This window comes from Notothenia rossii (genome assembly GCF_949606895.1).
Source record: "Notothenia rossii genome assembly, chromosome: 9".
In the NCBI taxonomy this organism is placed as follows: domain Eukaryota; kingdom Metazoa; phylum Chordata; class Actinopteri; order Perciformes; family Nototheniidae; genus Notothenia; species Notothenia rossii.
The window spans coordinates 37,611,374-37,631,136 of record NC_136907.1 but is presented as its reverse complement, the minus strand read 5'-3'; the positions used below and the strand labels follow the sequence as shown (position 1 = coordinate 37,631,136).

At 41.0% G+C, this 19,763-nt stretch overlaps 2 protein-coding genes across 7 annotated transcripts; one reads left to right on the top strand and one right to left on the bottom strand.

The window, feature by feature from the left end:
- Nucleotides 1-1,072: 1,072 nt before the first annotated feature.
- On the top strand, nucleotides 1,073-10,162 carry LOC307017948 (uncharacterized protein). 6 transcript variants are annotated; one of them, XM_079647933.1, is made up of 6 exons: nucleotides 1,075-2,508; nucleotides 3,659-4,681; nucleotides 5,128-5,276; nucleotides 6,030-6,122; nucleotides 6,554-6,665; nucleotides 9,458-10,162. In XM_079647933.1, the coding sequence occupies exons 3-6, from the start codon at nucleotides 5,172-5,174 to the stop codon at nucleotides 9,844-9,846; spliced, it is 699 nt and encodes a 232-aa protein (XP_079504059.1). In that variant the 5' UTR covers nucleotides 1,075-2,508; nucleotides 3,659-4,681; nucleotides 5,128-5,171; the 3' UTR covers nucleotides 9,847-10,162. The 6 variants fall into 6 exon arrangements, 2 of the variants coding, with proteins under 2 accessions (XP_079504059.1, XP_079504058.1); XR_013802303.1 differs by having other exon boundaries at nucleotides 1,077-2,265; nucleotides 9,458-10,159; XR_013802305.1 differs by lacking the exon at nucleotides 9,458-10,162 and having other exon boundaries at nucleotides 1,073-2,265; nucleotides 3,659-4,540; nucleotides 6,554-7,422.
- Nucleotides 10,163-10,395: 233 nt separating this feature from the next.
- On the bottom strand, nucleotides 10,396-17,735 carry LOC307018367 (uncharacterized protein; the record flags this gene model as incomplete). The annotated part of the gene is made up of 4 exons (XM_079648598.1): nucleotides 10,396-10,459; nucleotides 15,830-17,027; nucleotides 17,359-17,418; nucleotides 17,624-17,735. 4 exons carry the CDS (start codon nucleotides 17,733-17,735, stop codon nucleotides 10,396-10,398), a joined length of 1,434 nt encoding a protein of 477 aa, XP_079504724.1.
- Between the last annotated feature and the right edge of the window lie 2,028 nt (nucleotides 17,736-19,763).

Below are 19,763 nucleotides of genomic sequence, written 5' to 3'. Positions count from 1 at the left end.
TAACAATTACAACATGAAGAAAAGTGGTTCGGGAACTACGTGTGCGGTAGTTGGTTGCAATCACTCGAGAAAGCACCTGAACGAGTGGTTAGATAGAGAGTGCTACGACCACAAACCAGCACCCAGCACCCAGCCATGTTGTTCATTAAATACAGATAAACACAACAAATACTGCATGCATTGTATTTTTTAATATTATATATGAATATTTTCATAGTGATGTAATTGTGTGGGCTGCTTTTATATTTTAATTTGTAATACCTGTTAGGATTAAACATGTGATCTTTCTTGTTGAAGCCATTTCTTTAGTTTCCTCTCAACAATTAATTCATTCAGTGTTATTTATGTACAGTATGAGCTTAATATGAATGATGAACTGTGTTAAAAGAAATTGTAGCACTCTAAGGAACATATGAAATGCAATAATGCAATAACAGTGCAATAATGAAATTAAATTACATCAAACTTTATTTTCACTCAAACAGTACAGGCACATATGATATATTGCACAGCATAAAGAGATCATGTAAATTGTGCATTATGTAAACAACAGACAACTGTTGGCTCCTGTGGGCATGACCTAAATAAGGCAGTTTATTTTGGTTTTATGCTGGGCCACGTCGTCATGTTATCCTCCCAGTTTTGCACTGAATTCGGGTGGGGGAGAGTAACGCCATCTCCAGTCAAAGAAGTAGAATCGTGTTCCCAAGCTAGCATCACTGTTAGCATCGAAATCGCTGTGTTTACACCAGTACCCGTCTGACTGTTTACATCGGTTTACACCGACAGACGCTGTGCAAAAGACTTCCGGCGGAAATGAAGTGCATTTGTGTAGTGTCATGGCGCTACCCGTGTTTTGGCGCGTAAACTTGTCTATAGACCTACAGTTTAAAGGGAGGGTTTTAGTAACCACGCTATAAAAGCAGACAAATCTTTATTTGTATGGAAAATGTTAAAGGTAGAGCTAGTACCAAGCCAAGATAGTATATTTTTATTATTCCAATTAATTTTACACTATTCTAAGATAGTCCATTTTATTTGACTTTATTATTTTATACTATTCTAATATGGTAGATTTCATATTGTATAAATCATTGCTATTCTAAAATGGTTTGTTTCTTTTCACTTTGTAAAAACAAGTGCCTTAACACTGAGCGTGGTATGAGAACGGTTTCTGTGAAAGGAGGGAGGAAGAAATGTTCTGATACCAAGCAGTTGCTGCTATTTTGAAGAATGATATTGAATGCAAACACTAGAAGTTATACACAAGGGAAAACTTTTATGTTTGAGCACAGGCAAATAATTTATTTTGTATTTTTGTAAAGTTAAGCCTATTGAACCATTCCATTTTGATTGCATGTTTGTTAATATGAGATATGTACAATGCGAAGTTCAGATGAAGAACTCATTGATTTCAGTATTATACACACCTTTTAGGTGTGTAAGGAGGGATGTTAGAAATTAAAATCAATGTTTTGATGGTATAATGTAGCTTAAACATACCGTCAGTTTTAATGCTCTTTATACTGAAAAACCAGAAATTCTTGTGCACAAGCAGTTAAGCTTTTATTCTGAAAATCCTTCATCTACGGTTAGCATTTAGCATGTGGCTAATATACGATTTCCTAAAGAGGTGAATTGAGTAGCGAAATGACGTGGTGTGGTGAAAACCGAAACCTACTGATTTAACACTACAACTATAGATGTCGAGATACTACCATGCTGAATATTAAATGAAAGTACAGTTTATTTGAATACATTATTGTTTACAGACGAGAGTAGCATGTGACAACATCCGGAATGACCGGAAACCAAACCAGCCGTGAAGCATTTTCTGTATGTTTTAGAGTATTGATTACAGCGTTTAGAATGTGTTACATGAAAAGTGATGAAAGAGAATATGAGGAGAAAAGGCGTGTTAAGCATATGTTAAAGGTGAAAAGTACCAATCCTCTGTTTAAATGCAACAACGGACATTAGAGGCGAGGCGAGCCGGCTGGCGGGGAGGAGCCAGCAGAGGATATATAACGGCACCGAACGGGGGATTCGTCCTTCTCTTCTTGCTCAGGAGAGCCAGATCACAGCTGTTTTCTGCCGGAACAATATTCTGTCTGTAACACTACCGCGCCTTTTTTAATTAAAGTATCCCATTTGAATCTTTTCAGAGACTCCATTTAGTCTCATTTTAAAGCTTCTCTCCTGGACGCGAGAATAAAGAACATATTTAACACAGGCGCAGCCAACGCTAACATTCGAGGAATGGAGGTATTCCCATTTCTTCGAACTTGTTGAAACTAAGGGGAAAAATGTGAGTGTAAGGTGTACGTTGTGCCCTGGCCAGAAACTTTTGTCCACTGCCGTTAACTCAACTGCCAACCTCACCAAGCATTTGAAAGGAAAACATGCTAGCATGAAGCTAGTAGCTCAAGATCCCCGGGGAAATGATGATATTATCATACCGTGAAGAAGGGCCAGCATATTCTGTGAACATAGCCTTTTAATTCGGAGGTCAGTCCTGCTTTAAGTTGTTCTTGATTTTATTTTGGCTAAAATGTCTTTGCTTCCAAGCTGTATTATGCCATTTTATTTTATTTACACAAGCCATTGATATCAAGACATTTTTAAGTTATTATTTTTCTGTTGGATTTACATGAGGCATGTTTTATTTTGAGACACATGAGCCATTTTGAGGTTTTCATCATGTTGTTCCTAAGGAGCCTATTGATATGATTTGCACTAGCTTTGCACCTATTTTGGGGCTAGCCTGTTTAGTGATTATGATTTTATATTGATATTGTTTGATATTATTGTTTAGTGGTGGTGTTGACGCTTATAGCCCAATGTTTTGTTAAGTGCTCTGTGGCATTTTTTTTATAATAAAGAGCACAAAAGAAATATCTGTTATGTCCTCCATAGTAGAACTTTATGTAAGCCTAAACATTTAGGAACAGAGATGGGGTTCTGCCCAAAGTCGAGCAACATAAAAGTAACGTAAAAGTAACGAGTAACGTAAACAGTTACTTTCCTTGGAGGGTAACTAAGTAAAGTAAGGGATTACTTTTTTAAAGAAGTAACGAGTAACGAGCAAACACTACTTTTCAAAAGTAACTTCCCCAACACTGTACACATGTCAGGTAATTATCCTTTAATTTGTATTTGACTTTGACTGAATGTCTTCATGGGAATGTGGGTAAAATAAGACACAGAATATCAATTAAAAACATCTGGAGTTTGGAGTCAGAAACAAGTTAGGTTAACAGAAATAATAAAACACAACTCTACACGGATGCTGGCGTACCCTAACTAAATCTATGCATGCTAGTTAATCAAGTCAAGTTGCATTTTGTAACATTTACAATATAAATTTGAAACTGCCGACAATTCAAATCAGTCTGCAGTTTAATTGAACTACCAAAAATGATAATGCTGCCTTAATTTTTACTATGGCTTTATAACTACACACGTGCAAGAGTCATTAAAATATAAATATTTACACAACACATAATTAAATATGTTACTAAATGTTTAAAGAATACTTCCATCACACTAACCCAGTGCTTTCAATGCCTATGATACCTCTACTGACGATGACTGGAACTGCCTCGAATTGTATTACCTGCTGTTTAAAAAAATATATCTTTTTCTGTCTTGTCTTTAGAGTAACCTGTTGACAAGTATGGCCACTTCTGCAGTGCTTTGCATCATCCTAGGAGAAAATGACTCTGCAAAAGTAACCCTGCCTTTGGGAATACCAAGCTCTGTTGATGAACTTCAAAGTGAGATTAAGAGACAATGTGAGGTGTTTGGAGACTTAAGACTGCAATACAAGGACCTTGATTTTGATGAGTTTATAAACCTTACCTCCACCTCAGACATTCAAAACAAGGAGAAAATCAAAGTAATTTACCCCCCAAGTGCCTTATCTACAAGCAGTCCTGGCTTCTCTGCACAGACATCCAGCCAGGATGACATCAATTCAATCTCATCTGTGGACACTGATCTTCCCTCATCTTCTGATTCTTCGTCAACATCATCCCTCAGAAGTAAGCCTTGGCCAAACGCCTTTCCTATGCCGGAGTTTGTCTATGATGTCGAGATCCAACTCCAGCGTGCCAATAGTGACTTTCAAAGTAATGGTACCCTCTTCAGTCCTAATCCAAGAATGAAGTCAGATATTCTTGAAACTTTAGCATCACAGATTGTGAAATATAAAGCATATCCCTCAAGTGCTGAATTTGATTCAGTAGCTGAAGCACTTGTGAAAAAGCACCCATGTTCAAGGGAGCAAGGCTCTGTTACTGGCTTTTATGGTTGGAAGATCAGTTTGAAATTCAAGATGGGAAACTACCGCACTAAGCTGCGCAACATTGGATGTTCAGAGCTGACTGTCAATTCTTTAAAGCGTCAAAAGGATGATCAACGCACATCTCGCAATCAAGTGAAGAAACCTAAAAGAGAGGAGGTAAACTACTTTCCACACTATCCAACAGGAGAAACCAAACAGAGCCTAGAGGAAGAGAGGCTGGCACTACTGTCAGAGGTACATAAGAGCAATAACCAACAGGTGGTGAAGGGTAAAATGGAGAGGACATTTGCCTATAGGCGTCATGAGGTGATTGAAGACAAGCCATTCATTGCCGAATTCAAAAGAAGGTGGCTGGCTCTCTTTTCTAAGCGTGAGGTCAGTCATATATTTTGTTGATAACTTAATTATTATATTTGACAAGGGGGTTCAATTTAAAGAAACATTTTACCAATAGTGAGTATTGTTTATTGTAAATCAATTTGAACGTTCCTTGTACATGTGATGCAGTTTGCCAGAAAACATTAGGGCAAATGCGTCCAAAGTCTGGCCACATACACTTATTATGTTTGTCATTGGAACCTGACTACAGAATCATACTAAGAAATTAACCTAACTTTCATGTTAAATGATAGCTTTGAGAAAAATAATTATTCTATGTTTTCATTATTTTATCATTCTTACAATGCTTTGACAAAAAATCATCAGGAAGTAAAAAAAAAAAAACGTCATTCCATTAACTATTACTGTGGTACTGCAGCCAACAAGAAAATGTGTTGATTTTATTTTTGTGTTTGTCTTTACTAAATGTTTGTCGGTGGAAGCCGAGTTTGCTCGCATCACCACTGTCCCACTGAGATCTAAGTTCATGCAGCAGCTAGATCACCACTCCTCCAAGCTGTTAAGGATTTTCCAGAAAAAAGGGGGTGCCGCTGGGCAGAAAATAAGGAATATCATGGCAGAATACGACAAGGTGTGTTATCTCACAAATGCCTGGTTATTAGAAATATTTGTTTTGCTTAATTTCATTTTATTGTATTAATTGTGCAGTTGTATTACTTAAGCATGCAGTAAAATATTGGAGACATGTGGCTGATGGAAGACATTTTAAGTCATGTTCACACAAAGTTTAAAATGTACTTGATCAAGTCATTTTCAAAATGAAAATGAATAAATTAATTGTATTTTCATCTAAAGAGATTTGCATATTTGTGTACCTTTTCTGTGGAATGTAGTAATACATAATGTTTCATGAATGCAAATTCACATCAGTTAGTCTTTAAAGCAGAAGTTTGGCCTTTTTTGATTTGCAATAATTTGATTTACTGTGCTGCATATGATGGTAGTGAAAACATGCTTATACTGAAACATATTTCTAAGATTATGTTACGGTTCATAATGCTTAGTTCCCAGTTAAATAAATACAGTGTCTTGGATTATAACATAAATACTTTTAAAGTACAACTCACTACCTAGTAATAACCAAACACTTGCATTACAGATGCTTCTTGTGGTATTAGAACTTGTACTCCAGTTGAATGCACATTCGGCCCTTCATAATAAAATGCATTTAGACACTGCCTGTAAATGTAAAAAATGGTATGAAGTTGCATGTAAAAAAAAAACAGGATAGTTTGCTTGTGCATTAATGCATCTAATGTTAAATGCTGCACAATGTAAAAATACTATTCCCCCACTTACGCTTTTCCCTTGTCCTTTGTTACAGAATGACGCCATCGAGACAAGGAGAGCCTGCGTTATAAAAGCACTCTTTGTGTACCTTAATGAAGAAACCGAATGCCTGATTAGAGAGTACCTCGTAAGTATTTGTGCCTCTGCTTTCCACAGTATTACCATCTGGAAACAAAAAAAGTGATTTATTTCGTACTTTTTTTAGCTGGTTTTAAACAAACTAATGGCACCACAGGTTTGAAAGAGCAATTGGAAAATAGCCCATATGCATGCATAGTATAATTCCCTTTTCAAACTATCAACAGCAGTTTGTAGACCGTTGCTTGAAACTGTTGAGTTTCTCAAATTTTGAAGTTTTGTAAAACCATTTTCATATCCATGGTTAACTAAATACCCACAAGCCCCTAGTAGATACCGTCAACAATTAGAAAAGCTACACCCAATGTAGCCTGTAGGTATGCTTATCTGGGAGCTGTATATATGTTACTTAGCAAAAGTGTTGCTTCTTTCCCTTGCGTGTGTAAGTCTGGCTGATGGTCTATTTTTTCTGCCTTTTAGGATGTTGAGACTGACCAGAGTGTAGATCAGATGGTCTTGGGAATCTTCGCCATAAAGAAGGAAGGTGCAGAGCCAACAGATTCCCTCGCAGATGTGGGGATTGTAATTGAAGGTGTGGAAGTGCTGAACGATCTTCAAAACATTGCGAATGCACTGGCAATTTTATTTGGACTCACATATGCATTTGACTTGAGCTATCCAAAAAACCTGAGATGCACGTTAGAGGTTCTTCAAAAAAATCCTGATGGAAATGGATGTTCGCCACCTGTCAACAAAGGCTCAAGTGCTGAAAAACAAACTGTTTGAATGAACTATTTGAACACTACAAGTGGAACGCCTTGAAACGGTGTGTTGGAAATCTTGGAGCAGGGGTTTTATCCAAATATTTCGGAGGGAATTTTATCTATGGAACTGAATGTTACTGAATAGGAATGTTACAAATGATTAATGTTCACAGTTTATACGTACAAGTTGCAGTTTGGGCTACGATTAAAACATGGTGCTCTTTTGAACATTTTTGTTGCTAGCTAAATGTTGTGCAACTTCAACCTTGTATGTTTGTTGATAAGGTGTGATACAAAGAAGTCTTGGGTCTATGGGTTTCCATGATTTTAAACTTGGTAAACCTGGATGCCTATGTGGTTATATCGTGTTTCATGTGAAATAAATGTTTTTTTTTTCACTGAACCAAAGTCAGTTAATTTGAATTTACTTAACTACACTTTGTGGAATTTGTTGACGTAGTCTGGTTTAGTAAGTGAACTTAAAATGACTTCCATTATAGCAATGAATACCAGTTAAGTAACACGGAATGCAGTAGTTTCCAAAATGATTTAAGTTTGTTAAGTTGGAACTACAAATTCAAGTTAAGTTGATCTTACTAAATACAGTAAAGTATAGCAGATCTTACTTTTAAGTCAAATTATTATAGGTGAGTTAAGTTAGTATTATATAATATCTTTATGTTGGCATTAATCTAAAAATCAAGTATGTCTAAAGAAACTGCACTGTGTTGACTTAATATTGCTCAGTTAAGTTAGCTGGACACAGAGCTATTCATTAAATCCAGGGTGACCGGGTATTGTTGAAGTTAATTAACACGGTCGTGTTGGCTGAACATAAGTCAGTTATATTCTTCTTACTAGTGTTATTTAATTATAACCTACTGAACTCAGTTTCGTGGAATTTGTTGACATAACTTTATTAAGTAAGTCCAAGAAATTATTTTTTTGAGTGCACAGCTGCTTGCATGTCCCCTAACACAGTTTTATGGGGAATGGAAGCTCAGCTGTGTGCTGACAGAATGGGCGGACAGGACACTGGGACTGGGTTACTCACTCCAGTTCTGCAGCGTCCCTCCTCCATTGAGGGCTGTAAGAGAGAAAGAGAGCAGGATTAATTTCTCTCGACAATCCCACATTTCCCCATAATGTCTCGTTGAATTCAGCAAGGCCGTTTCATGTTAACTGGGCACCCATTATTCAGATGCATGTTCCTAAAGTGAGAACAGAACGAGGTAAAAAAGCTTTAAAATATGCTGCCCCTTATACTTGGAATAATATACAGAAGGAGCTGAAACTCTCAAATTTGATCACTATGGGAGAATTGAAGTCCATCTTAAAGGTCCCATGTCTTGGCCATTTCTACTGATCATAATTCCATTGTTCCACTAGAATAGATTTACATTGTTCAATGTTCCAAAATCACATTGGTTTCTCATACAGCATCTCTGTATAGTATGGGTGTACTTGGTGTTTCTCAATGTCGAGGACGCTTGCTTGGTAGCACATGAGTTGGTCTTCCGAGTCACTTGCTTCAGAAGCGAGGGCAAGAATCCTTCCTAGCCTCGGAAAACGAAGAATTGTGGAACAGGCTAACAGGTGTGCAGGTGTGCGTCATATGCGAGGCCCCGCCTTAAATGGAGCGCGATTTCCGCCAAAGATTTGGGAATTGGTCCGTGCGCAAAGCATTGTGGGGATTTTAAGGCCGCGGAGTCTACACATGTGCAGCCTCGAAATTTCCGCTACGAAGTACGCCGGCCACGGTAGAATTCCAAGTATGCTGGACATTGGAACAGTCCTTCGGCGGCACTCGATGACGTAGTATGCTTGAAATAGTGGCTCTGGAGCAGCCTTCATTTCATTTCATTTCAAACCTTTATTTAGACAGATTGGTCCCTTGAGATCATCGATCTCATTTATAAGGGAGACCTGCATCATTTAGTTCCACATGAAACATAAAAACAACATACAAACAAACAACAGAGGATATCATATTTACATATTCAACATTTACAAATACCCAGAGTGTCAGAAAGCATTTCATTTAGACGTGCCTTAAATACATTCAGAGAAATAAAAATGCTCAATTTCAATTATGCCTGAAGACTTCCTCGACATTGAGGAACACCCTCTCTGTCCTAAACAGCTTGTTGGAGCTCCTGCCCCCCTCCTCCCTGTGAGCCCAGTGTTCTCTGATTGGTCAGCTCACCCACTCTGTTCTGATTAGTCAACCACCAGAGAGGCTCCGCCCATGTCTAACATGCTTTTTTCAATATACGACTGAGTGGAACATCAGTTTCATGTTTTACAACGGCGTCGGTACAGCCATATATGTTTGAACCGGAGTCCGATCCTGAAAGTGAGACAGGCCAACGTGATGGACCTGATCCACCGTCCCAAACTAGACTAGAGCAAGCGGTTTCACAGTGGAAAGTTTATATTTTGTATCGCTCTTACATTACATTACATTACATTGCATTTAGCTGACGCTTTTATCCAAAGCGACTTACAATAAGTGTCTTACATTTCAGATGTAATGTTAGAACTGCATAATTCATCTACATCACAGTAACAAGTTGGTCCGCTGACTAACCAAACTGTACTTACAACTGTTGTTATTTAGGTGCACTTGTGGAAACTGCGGAGAAGGTGGAATCTGACTTCAGAGGCTGTAACACCCAGAACATGTGGGCGAGACTAAGAACAATGACAGACTACAAAGGAGCAGCGAGGGGTGCTGCGGGAGTGTCTGCGTGCGCATCTCTCCCAGATGAGCTGAAAAGTTTTTTTGCACGCTTTGAGAGCAGCCAGGCTGGGGGTGCAGAGAAGGACCAGGAGCCCTGCCCTTTTGCTTTAAACAGGGCAGATGTGTGTAAATCCTTTAAAAGGGTTAACCCACACAAGACTCCTGGACCTGATGGCATCCCTGGCCGTGTTCTCAGGGTGTGTGCAGTTCAGCTGGCAGAGGTTTTCTGTCACATTTGTAGTTTTGTATGTTTGGGTTTATTTTGATGTTCTCCCTGTCTTGTTTTCTTCCTGGTTTATTGTCTGGTGTTTTTCCTCCTGTCGTTAGTTTCCCTGGTGTGTCTAGTTGTCTGATTGTGTTCACCTGTGGCCCTTGTGTTTCTCCTCCCCTGCCCGGCTGTTTCTCGTCTTGTGATTACCCCTCCCTGTATTTAGTCTTGTCTTTGCCTGTGTTCAGTGTTGGTTCGTCTTTTGTTTGTGAATGAGTTCACCGGTGAGTGTTCTGTTTTTTGGTCCAAGTTATTTTCTTTTTATCCTTGAAATAAAGGTTAATCAGAGTATCTGCATTTGGGTCCTGCTTCTTTCACTAAACCGTAACATTTTCACAGACATCTTCAAGCCCCTGCTGCAGTCTGTAGTCCCCACATGCTTCAAACACTCCACCATCGTTCCTGTCCCCAAAAAGACAAAAATCACCAGCCTCAACGACTACCGCCCAGTAGTACTCACCTCCATCATCATGAAGTGCTTTGAGCGGTTAGTCAAAACCTTCATCCCCTCCTCCCTCCCTGACTCTCTGGACCCCCTGCAGTTTGCCTACAGAGCAAACAGGCCCACAGACGATGCCATAGCCCTCACCATCCACACTGCCCTCTCACACCTAGACCAGAGGAACAGATATGTGAGAATGCTGTTCATTGACTACAGTTCAGCCTTCAATACCATTGTGCCCTCCAAGCTGGCCATCAAGCTTAGAGACCTCAGGCCTCGGGCTTCCTGACGGGCAGACCCCAGGCAGTGCGGGTAGGAAACATCACATCCTCCACCCTGATCCTCAACACCGGAGCCCCTCAAGGCTGCATGCTCAGCCCTCTCCTCTACTCCCTGTTCACTCACGACTGCGTGGCCACACACAGCTCCAACACCATCGTGAAGCTTGCTGATGACACAACCGTCATCGGCCATATCAAAGATGGCGACGAGACGGCGTACAGAGAGGAGGTTGAAAACCTGACATCTTGGTGCCAGGGTAACAACCTCCATCTCAACGTCAGCAAAACCAAGGAGCTGATTGTGGATTACAGGAAGCAGCAGAGAGAGGGACACGCCCCCATCGCCATCAATGGGACTACGGTGGAGAGTCAGCGTCTTCAGGTTCCTCTGTGTCCACATCACTGAGGACCTGACATGGACTCATCACTGAGGACCTGACTCATCACTGAGGACCTGACATGGACTCTTCACACCAACACCATCATCAAGAAAGCTCGACAGTGGCTCTTCTTCCTCCGCAGGCTGAGGAGTTTCAACATGGACTCCAGGATACTCTGCAACTTCTACAGGTGCACCATAGAGAGGATCCTGACCTTCTACAGGTGCACCATAGAGAGCATCCTGACCTTCTACAGGTGCTCCATAGAGAGCATCCTGACCTTCTACAGGTGCTCCATAGAGAGGATCCTGACCTTCTACAGGTGCACCATAGAGAGCATCCTGACCTTCTACAGGTGCACCATAGAGAGCATCCTGACCTTCTACTGGTGCACCATAGAGAGCATCCTGACCTTCTACAGGAGTACCATAGAGGATCCTGACCTTATACAGGAACACCATAGCGAGGATCCTGACCTTCTACAGGTGCACCATAGAGAGTATCCTGACCCTCTTCAGATGCACCATAGAGAGGATCCTGACCTTCTACAGGTGCACCATATAGAGCATCCTGACCTTCTACAGGTGCACCATAGAGAGGATCCTGACCTTCTACAGGTGCACCATAGAGAGCATCCTGACTTGCTGCATCACGGCCTGGTACGGCAGCTGCACCGCCCTCAACCGTAAGGCTTTACAGAGGGTGGTGAAAACTGCACAGAACATCACCAGGACGGAGCTGCCATCCATGGAGGATATTTACTTCCAGCGGCTCAGGAGGAAATCCCTCAGGATTATAAAAGACCCCCATCACCCCAGCCACAAACTGTTCAGTCTGCTGCCGTCTGGCAGGCATTACCGCAGCATCCGGACTAAAACCACCAGACTCAGAGACAGTTTCATCCCACAGGCCATAATACTGTTAAACACCTGAACTGTTGTAACAACATCCATAACATTCATCTGCTACTTAGTCATTTATCTATTTATCTAATATATCATTCCAATAGCTTGCATATAGACTCTTATTTCACTACTTCACTTTTTTTAAACTATTTTTCTTTGTATTTACTTTTTAATATTTACTTGCACTATATTTTTCTGTGTGCACTGTTGGAGAAGCCTGTGACCTAAGATTTTCATCGACATGACTACTCTGTAGCTATGTCCGTATGACAAATAAATAACCTGCTGATTGGTCAGAGAGAATCATCACAATCGTTGCGCGCGAGATAATCCCTAGCGTCGCAAATACAGTATCTAGCGAACCTTGCAGCATTTTTTATAAACAGCATTTTTGTAAACAGAGGAGCTACAAAAATGGCAAGAAAAAGCATGCCGTGGTCAGTCGAAGAAGTGACGACGTTCCTCCATCTGATTGCGGACGACAAAATCCAGCGGGAGCTCGACGGAACAACTCACAATTTAAAAGTTTTTCAGGAGGTCTCTGCACTGATGTCCGAACATGGATTTTCGAGGACTTTCCTGCAGTGTAGGGAAAAACTAAAAAAGTTGAAGAGTGAATATCGCCTAGTCAAGGATAACAACGGCACGAGTGGTGCAGGTAGGAAAAACTGGAAGTGGTTCGACCTGTTGGACGCTATTTACGGCGTCCTACCGGCTAGCGTTGGGAGGGAGGGAGGTCTGGACTCTGCAGCTGCGTTACTTGAGTCCCTGCATGGTAAGTCTTTGCTAACCAGTGGCGGCCGGTCCATAGGGGCGCCGCCCCCCCTCTTCCCACATGTTTGATTGTCATTAAAAATGAAAAATTCATAAAAATATATATTTCCAAAAAATATATATTTTTTATTTTTATTTTTATTTTTAAAGAACAAGGTAAATATTATATAGTTGGTATCAGTAAAATGTATAATCTACAATAAAATCTTGTTTAAAATTGTTTTATGATGTCTAAAGTTACTGATAAGTCACATGTTTCCTGCCTAGCCGCAGCGTGTATCATTACCCTCTCTCGTCCGGGCGGTAGAAAAGAGCCCTCAGCCAGAGCAGCTGCAACCAACAAGCTGACCGTTGCTGTCTGTAAACTATGCTGCCGAAACATAATTTCAGCCAATCAGCGTCGTCAGATCTGATGCTCAAAGGGCACCCTTTCAGCGCCCTGGCCTATGTGTCTGTTTAGACTCGTATCCAAGGTGACGCTACAGTAGGGGATGGCTGCGTCTGCAGTTGTAGACTCCGGTGCTAGTGGATCGCCGGAGCTGTAGATTAACATTTGCATGCGTATTTCAGTTGTAAGGGCAAGGCCTGTGGCACCATGGAGCATATGTGTGGGCTGCACCTGTATTTTACAGGAAAGGAGTGATCAGAGGGTCGAGTTGTCGATTCTTGTTCAGTTTTCATCTTCCTCACCCTCTCAGACTTTGAGTTGCGCGTGCTGCTAAAGAGACGCGCTACCATGGAAACCAAACAATGGTGTACCTGTGGAAACAGTCGTGAGTAAATCTGATTTTGTCAGAGATCGGGAGAAATGCGGGTGTCTCCCGCGAAAATCGGGAGGGTTGGCAAGTATGACACACACACACACACACACACACACACACACACAGGGGCGTAGCTGGAAATTCTGGGCCCCATGAAAGAATCTATTTGTGGGCCCCCAATCCATGCGAGTGCGCATTAGCGCGCACGCTAAAAAAAATGTGGCCATTTATTTATTGATGAAAACGCATAATATGGTTTTTACCTATACATTCGGATCAGCAGTTCAGCACCAGTTCAGGATGTCGCATTGCGTTCATCTTCAATGAATGGACCAATGCAATAGTCTACCAAACAACCTTGAGTTGCACTAGCTAGGCATATTTTCCCCTATTCTTGTGACAATGTTTTCTGATACTCAACATACAAAAGCTGTTACTTGTCCTGTCTCTCTGTAATCCCATCTCCAACACAAATAGTCTACTCAAGCACACTATTAGGTTGACAGACACTTACATTTTGATGTGCTCTGTAGTATACAATCGTTCCCTGCTTGGATATACCTTTTATGAAGCAGATTTTGAACTGTCGCGGGCAGAGCACTAGCTTTTTTGCTGTAGCGGCCGGGTTGCTGCCTTTCTCAGCAGAGTGCTAAAGCCCTACCTGTTACACGCGCAAGTAATTCGAGGAGGCGCGAGTGACAAGTGTTGAGTTATTGGTGGGGACAATTCAGGATTCTTGGATACTGGTGGGGTCAGAACCTTGCGTCCACCCCCAAAACGACACGATGAAACCCAACCTCGAAAACCCTGTTGAAGTTAATGAACTGTAATGGACTGCAAGAAATCAACATGCACTGACTATCAACTTTATCTTCTGTCTATTTAATTGAAAATTACACCCAATACAGGAATGAACAAACAAAAAATCTCAACATTCTTTGACTTATTAAATTAAGATTTGAACAACACAAGGACAAAAGTATAAATTAACTGAAGATTTGAACATAATTATAAAACAATAAACTCTCAGGACATGAACACACTTACAGCAAACAATGAAAAATGTAGTGCGAGAGGACTATGCATCAGATAGTAATTGTTCACAATGTGGGCTGTAGCCTGTCAGCTTACTATAGGGAAACATCCCACAATCCTGTCATAGACTGGATTTTTATTCCTAAATCCCGAACGCCAATCGCCGGACCTTCTTGGTGGCAAAATCTTTTACGAGCTCTTTGAAATCAAGTGACAGAGCCAGCTTGCTTTCAATCGATAACATTGCAAGGCTGTTCAACCTCTCTTGCGACATGGTAGATCTTAAATAGCTCTTGATAAGTTTCAACTTACTAAATGATCTTTCACCACCAGCTACGGTAACTGGGAGCGTCAAGAAAATTCTGAGGGCAATGCAAACGTCTCCAAAAATGCTCTGGAGTTCCATCTTGTATATTGCATTCAGTAGATCAAGAGAGCTACAATCAGGGGGGAAAGTGGCAGAAAATATTTTATTGAGATGCCTTATCTCACTCTCAAACTGATCTGTGAGATCCTGTGAGTATTTCTCCCTCAGTGGCTGACACACAGAAGCCATGACACTGTCACTCAACTTCCCAATTTTAAGTATGGCAGCAAATTCTTCAACAATATTTGCTGTTGTTTGGAACCGAGTGTCCAAGTCACTTATGATCTGGTCCATGGCAGTGAGAAACACAGTGTTACGGAATGTTGTTTCTGGCCTATCCTCCTGACCTGTTCCTTCAGCAGTTTCATCATGAAACCTCTTCCTCCTCCTCTCACGGCAAAGTTCTTTTTTGAAATGAGGTGGAACCTCCATTTCCTTAGCTACCATTGATGCCTCAGACAGAATAGCATCCCATCCATTTCTGAGAGTCTGCATCTCATCTCTTAGTGCAGCAACATTACCTGCCTCCACCTCTATTGAGATTTTCCCTGACTGGAGTATCACATTTCTGTCATCAATAGATTGCAATACTTTCACCCAAATGGTGAGAAGGACAATGGCATCAAATGACATGAGGTAGTTCCTCAGACCAACAGCTTCAGATCTGGCCTCACCTGTGAGACTGCATGAGCTCAGTATGGTAGCAAGGGCTTCAATGACACCAGGTAGGTGCTTTGCTACAGGTTTCACAGCATCAATTCTCGCACTCCAGCGAGTGTCAGATAGCCTATGTACAGAGCAACCTGTTTTCTTTTTGTATATAGACCAACGAGATGGACTGGCACTTACAAATGTGTAGAGGCGGTTAATGTAACCAAAAAAGTTGGATACTTCAGGACTCGATTCTGCAGCATGCACGCCTACCAGATTCAACGTGTGGGAGGCACAAGGTGAGAAAGTAGCAAGATTATTCTTTTTCAGTATTTGTGCTTGGACTCCCTTGATTTTCCCTGACATATTCGCCCCATTATCATACCCTTGCCCCCTGCAATCACTAATGTCTATCCCTAGATCCAGAAGCACACTCTCCATCATGCCTGCTATTTCACATCCTGTTTTTCCGTTGAAATCTTTGAATTCAATAAATCTTTCAGTGATCTCCCATTCGCCTGTGTCTTCATTATAATGTACATATCTTATGAGCACAACATTTTGCTCGGTGTGGGAAATGTCAGGCGTTGCATCACAAATGATTCCATAGTATATGGCATCCTCCCTTTCCGTCAGAATGGTTTTTAAAACCTTTCCCCCACACAATTCAATAAACTCGTTCTGGATGTCTGGGCTCAGATAATGAGTTAGCTGGCTTCCTTTTTTGGATGTCCTGATTTTGTCTAAGTGGTCTTTCAAGAGTGGATCATATCGTGACAAAAGTTCTAGCGTACCTACAAAATTTCCATTGTGGACATCGCCCAAAGCATGCGTTTTACCTCGGAAAGCTAAATTCCTCGTTGCCAAGTGCAGAGTGACATCAAGGAGTCTCTGCAAGATAGCTTTGTTTTTCTCAATTTCAGACTGTAGCTCTCTCTGCAACTGATGATCAACGGCACATGCAGTCATAACCGAACACTGTAGGTGTTTCCATCGCAAATAACAGTCCCTGTGATTCCTACTTGTTTCATGGCTTGGGAATTTATCATACATGCGACGCCACTCGACGTCACACATCTTGTATCCCTGGTCACTACTCAAAGCACTAAGAGAGGGTATTTTTTGCTCCTTGGAGAAAAGAACACATGGTATGCAGAACAGTGCATTTGCACTTTCACTGTGAATCAACCAGTCCCTTTTCACTTTTCCCCTACCCTTATCTGCTTTGGTGTATTTCAAGTAATCTGGAAATCTCTTTCCCTTTGAATCATGTGGAATTTCTTGATCTGTTTCTCGCATTGCTAATTTCTTTACAATAGTTGCCCTGTCCTTGTCACTCATCCTAGCTGGGAACAACCCTGGGTCAAGTGATAGCAGATCTTCTACCTCAGACACCACTACAGGTGGCTCAGTATCTGTGGCATCCTGTGTCGGAGCCTCACTTTGTCCCTGACATTGACTGTCCATAGCTGCTTCCTCCTCATCTGTGCTGCTTTCATGGTCCTCGACCTCTTCTTGTACTGGTACCTCTGCCTCTTCACCTCTGCTCTCCTCGTTGGCTGCCTTGCTCGAAGGCCCTGGCTCTAGAGTATCCATAGTGTACATAATTTATAAAATGCCCTATAATAGTAATAACACAGTACAGCTCGAGCTATCTCTTAATTGTTATAATAATAATAATAATAATAATAATAATAATAATAATAATAATAATAATTTGTATAGATATTTTTCAATTGCTCAAATCTAGCTATAGCTACTGTAACAACCTCAATTTAATGTGCCAGTGGTCAATGGTATTGCAATTACTGGAAGAACTAGAGTAACTAAATGTGAATATTACCTAAAGTTGTATTCAATGCATGGTAAGCATATTTAAAATCTGTTTGTTAACCCCAAGCCCTGCTGCTTTACCTCCCTCTCCTTCAACTGGGAACCGGCCTGAGGGAAGGGGTACTGATCCTGAAGCCGCATCTGTGCATTAGAGCAGATGTGATTAGCATGTAACATTATACAGGTTAGGTTAGCTAGCCATAGCAAAAGGGCATAGCTGCTGGATACAAATTCACTGGGCTCATCGACACTCATCTAATTTTTGATAGCAACAGGTAGCTAACGTCAGCCACAAAATGTTGGCTAAGCTGTTATGGGCTTCAAAACAAGTTCTGTGAATAAATACCTTTCTTGTGAAAATACTTGGTGACTATCTGTCGACCTCTTTTATTATTTTCCTCTTGCTGACGTTTTTTCTTTCGTTTCTGAGCTCCTGATTCATGAGCTGTAGAGGACATTTTCCTGTCAGTCTGTTCAAGCTGCAAGCTGCTGGTGCACTGCTGTGCCGCCTAGTTATAGTTGAAAGTGGGGGTGCAAGATTAGTAACTGGCAGGCAAGGGGTGGTTTGGAGTGGGTCAGGCACGACCACCTCCATGGCAGAATTGTTTTAATTTAATGAACACCTGTACGTGCAATTTCCTGCAATATAGAGCACAGAACTGTCTCAAAATCCTATGGGATCCTAAAGGATTCCTATAGGGTTCCAAAAACGTATAGAGATTCCTATAGCATTTTTTGACTAGGGATGTTATCCTAGGTCTCTTTCTCACTTCCTCTGCCTCCTCCCTGAGTCTGCACAGTCACCACATCATTCTACATTAAGGAGAGCAATACACTTATGAGTACACTGAACTGGTTTGAATACACAATCTTTATGCTACTCTGTAAAGAAAGGGAGAGAGGGGGGAATATATTATCCAAGTATTTGTGTCTTAATTTGTTATGTTATCCTACACTTTAAGCTGACTGATATTTCCATTACCTGTAACTCTTGTGTCTCTTTCTCTCCTTCTCTGCCTCCTCCCTGAGTCTGCACTGTCACCACCACATCATTCTACACAGGAGAGCAATACACGTATGAATACACTGAACTGGGTTGAATACATGATTTTTTTTTTTTTCTGCCATGTTCTACCTGGTTGGCTGGCTGGCTACACACACACACACACACACACACACACACACACACACACACACACACACACACACACACACACACACACACACACACACACACACACACACACACACACACACACACACACACACACACACACACACACACACACACACACACACACAGTGTGCAGGTTAGTTACAGTAGGAGAAGGGCTTCTATCATATTATCTTCTATCATTCTATAATTCATTCTTCTTTTATTTTCATTTCAGGTAGTTGTACCTTAAGAGAATTGAAGGCTGGCATCTGTAAATGCAGATAGATATAAGTACTTTATTCTTATTTTATTATCATTATTTTCTTTCCAATGAAATGAAATCAGAAAATAAGTGGTATATGATGGAAAATATGAAAGTCAATGCTTGAAGGAAAATGGACTTCGGAAAAGTTTTTTATTTTGTATTTACTGTTCTGTAAAAGTCTTGTCGAATGCAATGTTTTATGTTTTGTGTGGACCCCAGGAAGACTAGTTGTTGTCATGCAACAGCTAATGGGGATCCTAATAAACTCAAACTCTAATGGGCTTCGATCTACCAGGTAGCTAGCTAGTCAAACACACACACTGGTTGATGTTACTAGCTAGCTAGCAAACGTCAGCTAACCGCTAGCTAACATAAAGAGTGACCTGTAATTCAATGCAGCGAAAATGAAGAGAAGGTGATGATTATAAATGTGTTTTATTGTATTGAGTGGTAGAAGTAAAGACATGTCTAACATATTCTTTGTTTGAACAACTTACTGAAAAGGTCTGCCACCAATGACAGACTGTTCGCGGTGATTTACACTCAGCCTACCTGCATCAGGACTGCTGTGGGTGGGAGGCAGTTGATCAAACCATTGTGAGCGAAATGCGGGGGGGGGGTCACAATCTTTGGAAACTTAAAAACTCGCTATTAAGTGTCTATAATCAGCACAAGTTCTTTCATTGCGTATTATTAATTCGATTGAAATTACACACTTATGTTTACAGTGATATATTGAGGGGGAAATGTCATATTTTTCATATGATCAAAAAGTGGGGGTGCAAAAGCACACGTTTGCTCCCCCAAGGTCAATTGTGGGGATGCACCTGCTCCGCTTGCTCCATTGCTCAGGCGCCCATACCATGCAATGAATGAAGGGAGGGGTGCTCATTCTGTCAAACAGAGTAACAAGCACCTGTTTGTTTCTTTTGGGACGTTTTTTTTTAATACAGGCAATTATACTTTTGAGTCATTTACATTAACTTACTTTAGGATAATAATAAAACCATATTAATAAAAAGATAATAATAGTGTTCTCTGGGCCCCCCCCCCCCCAGTGCTGGG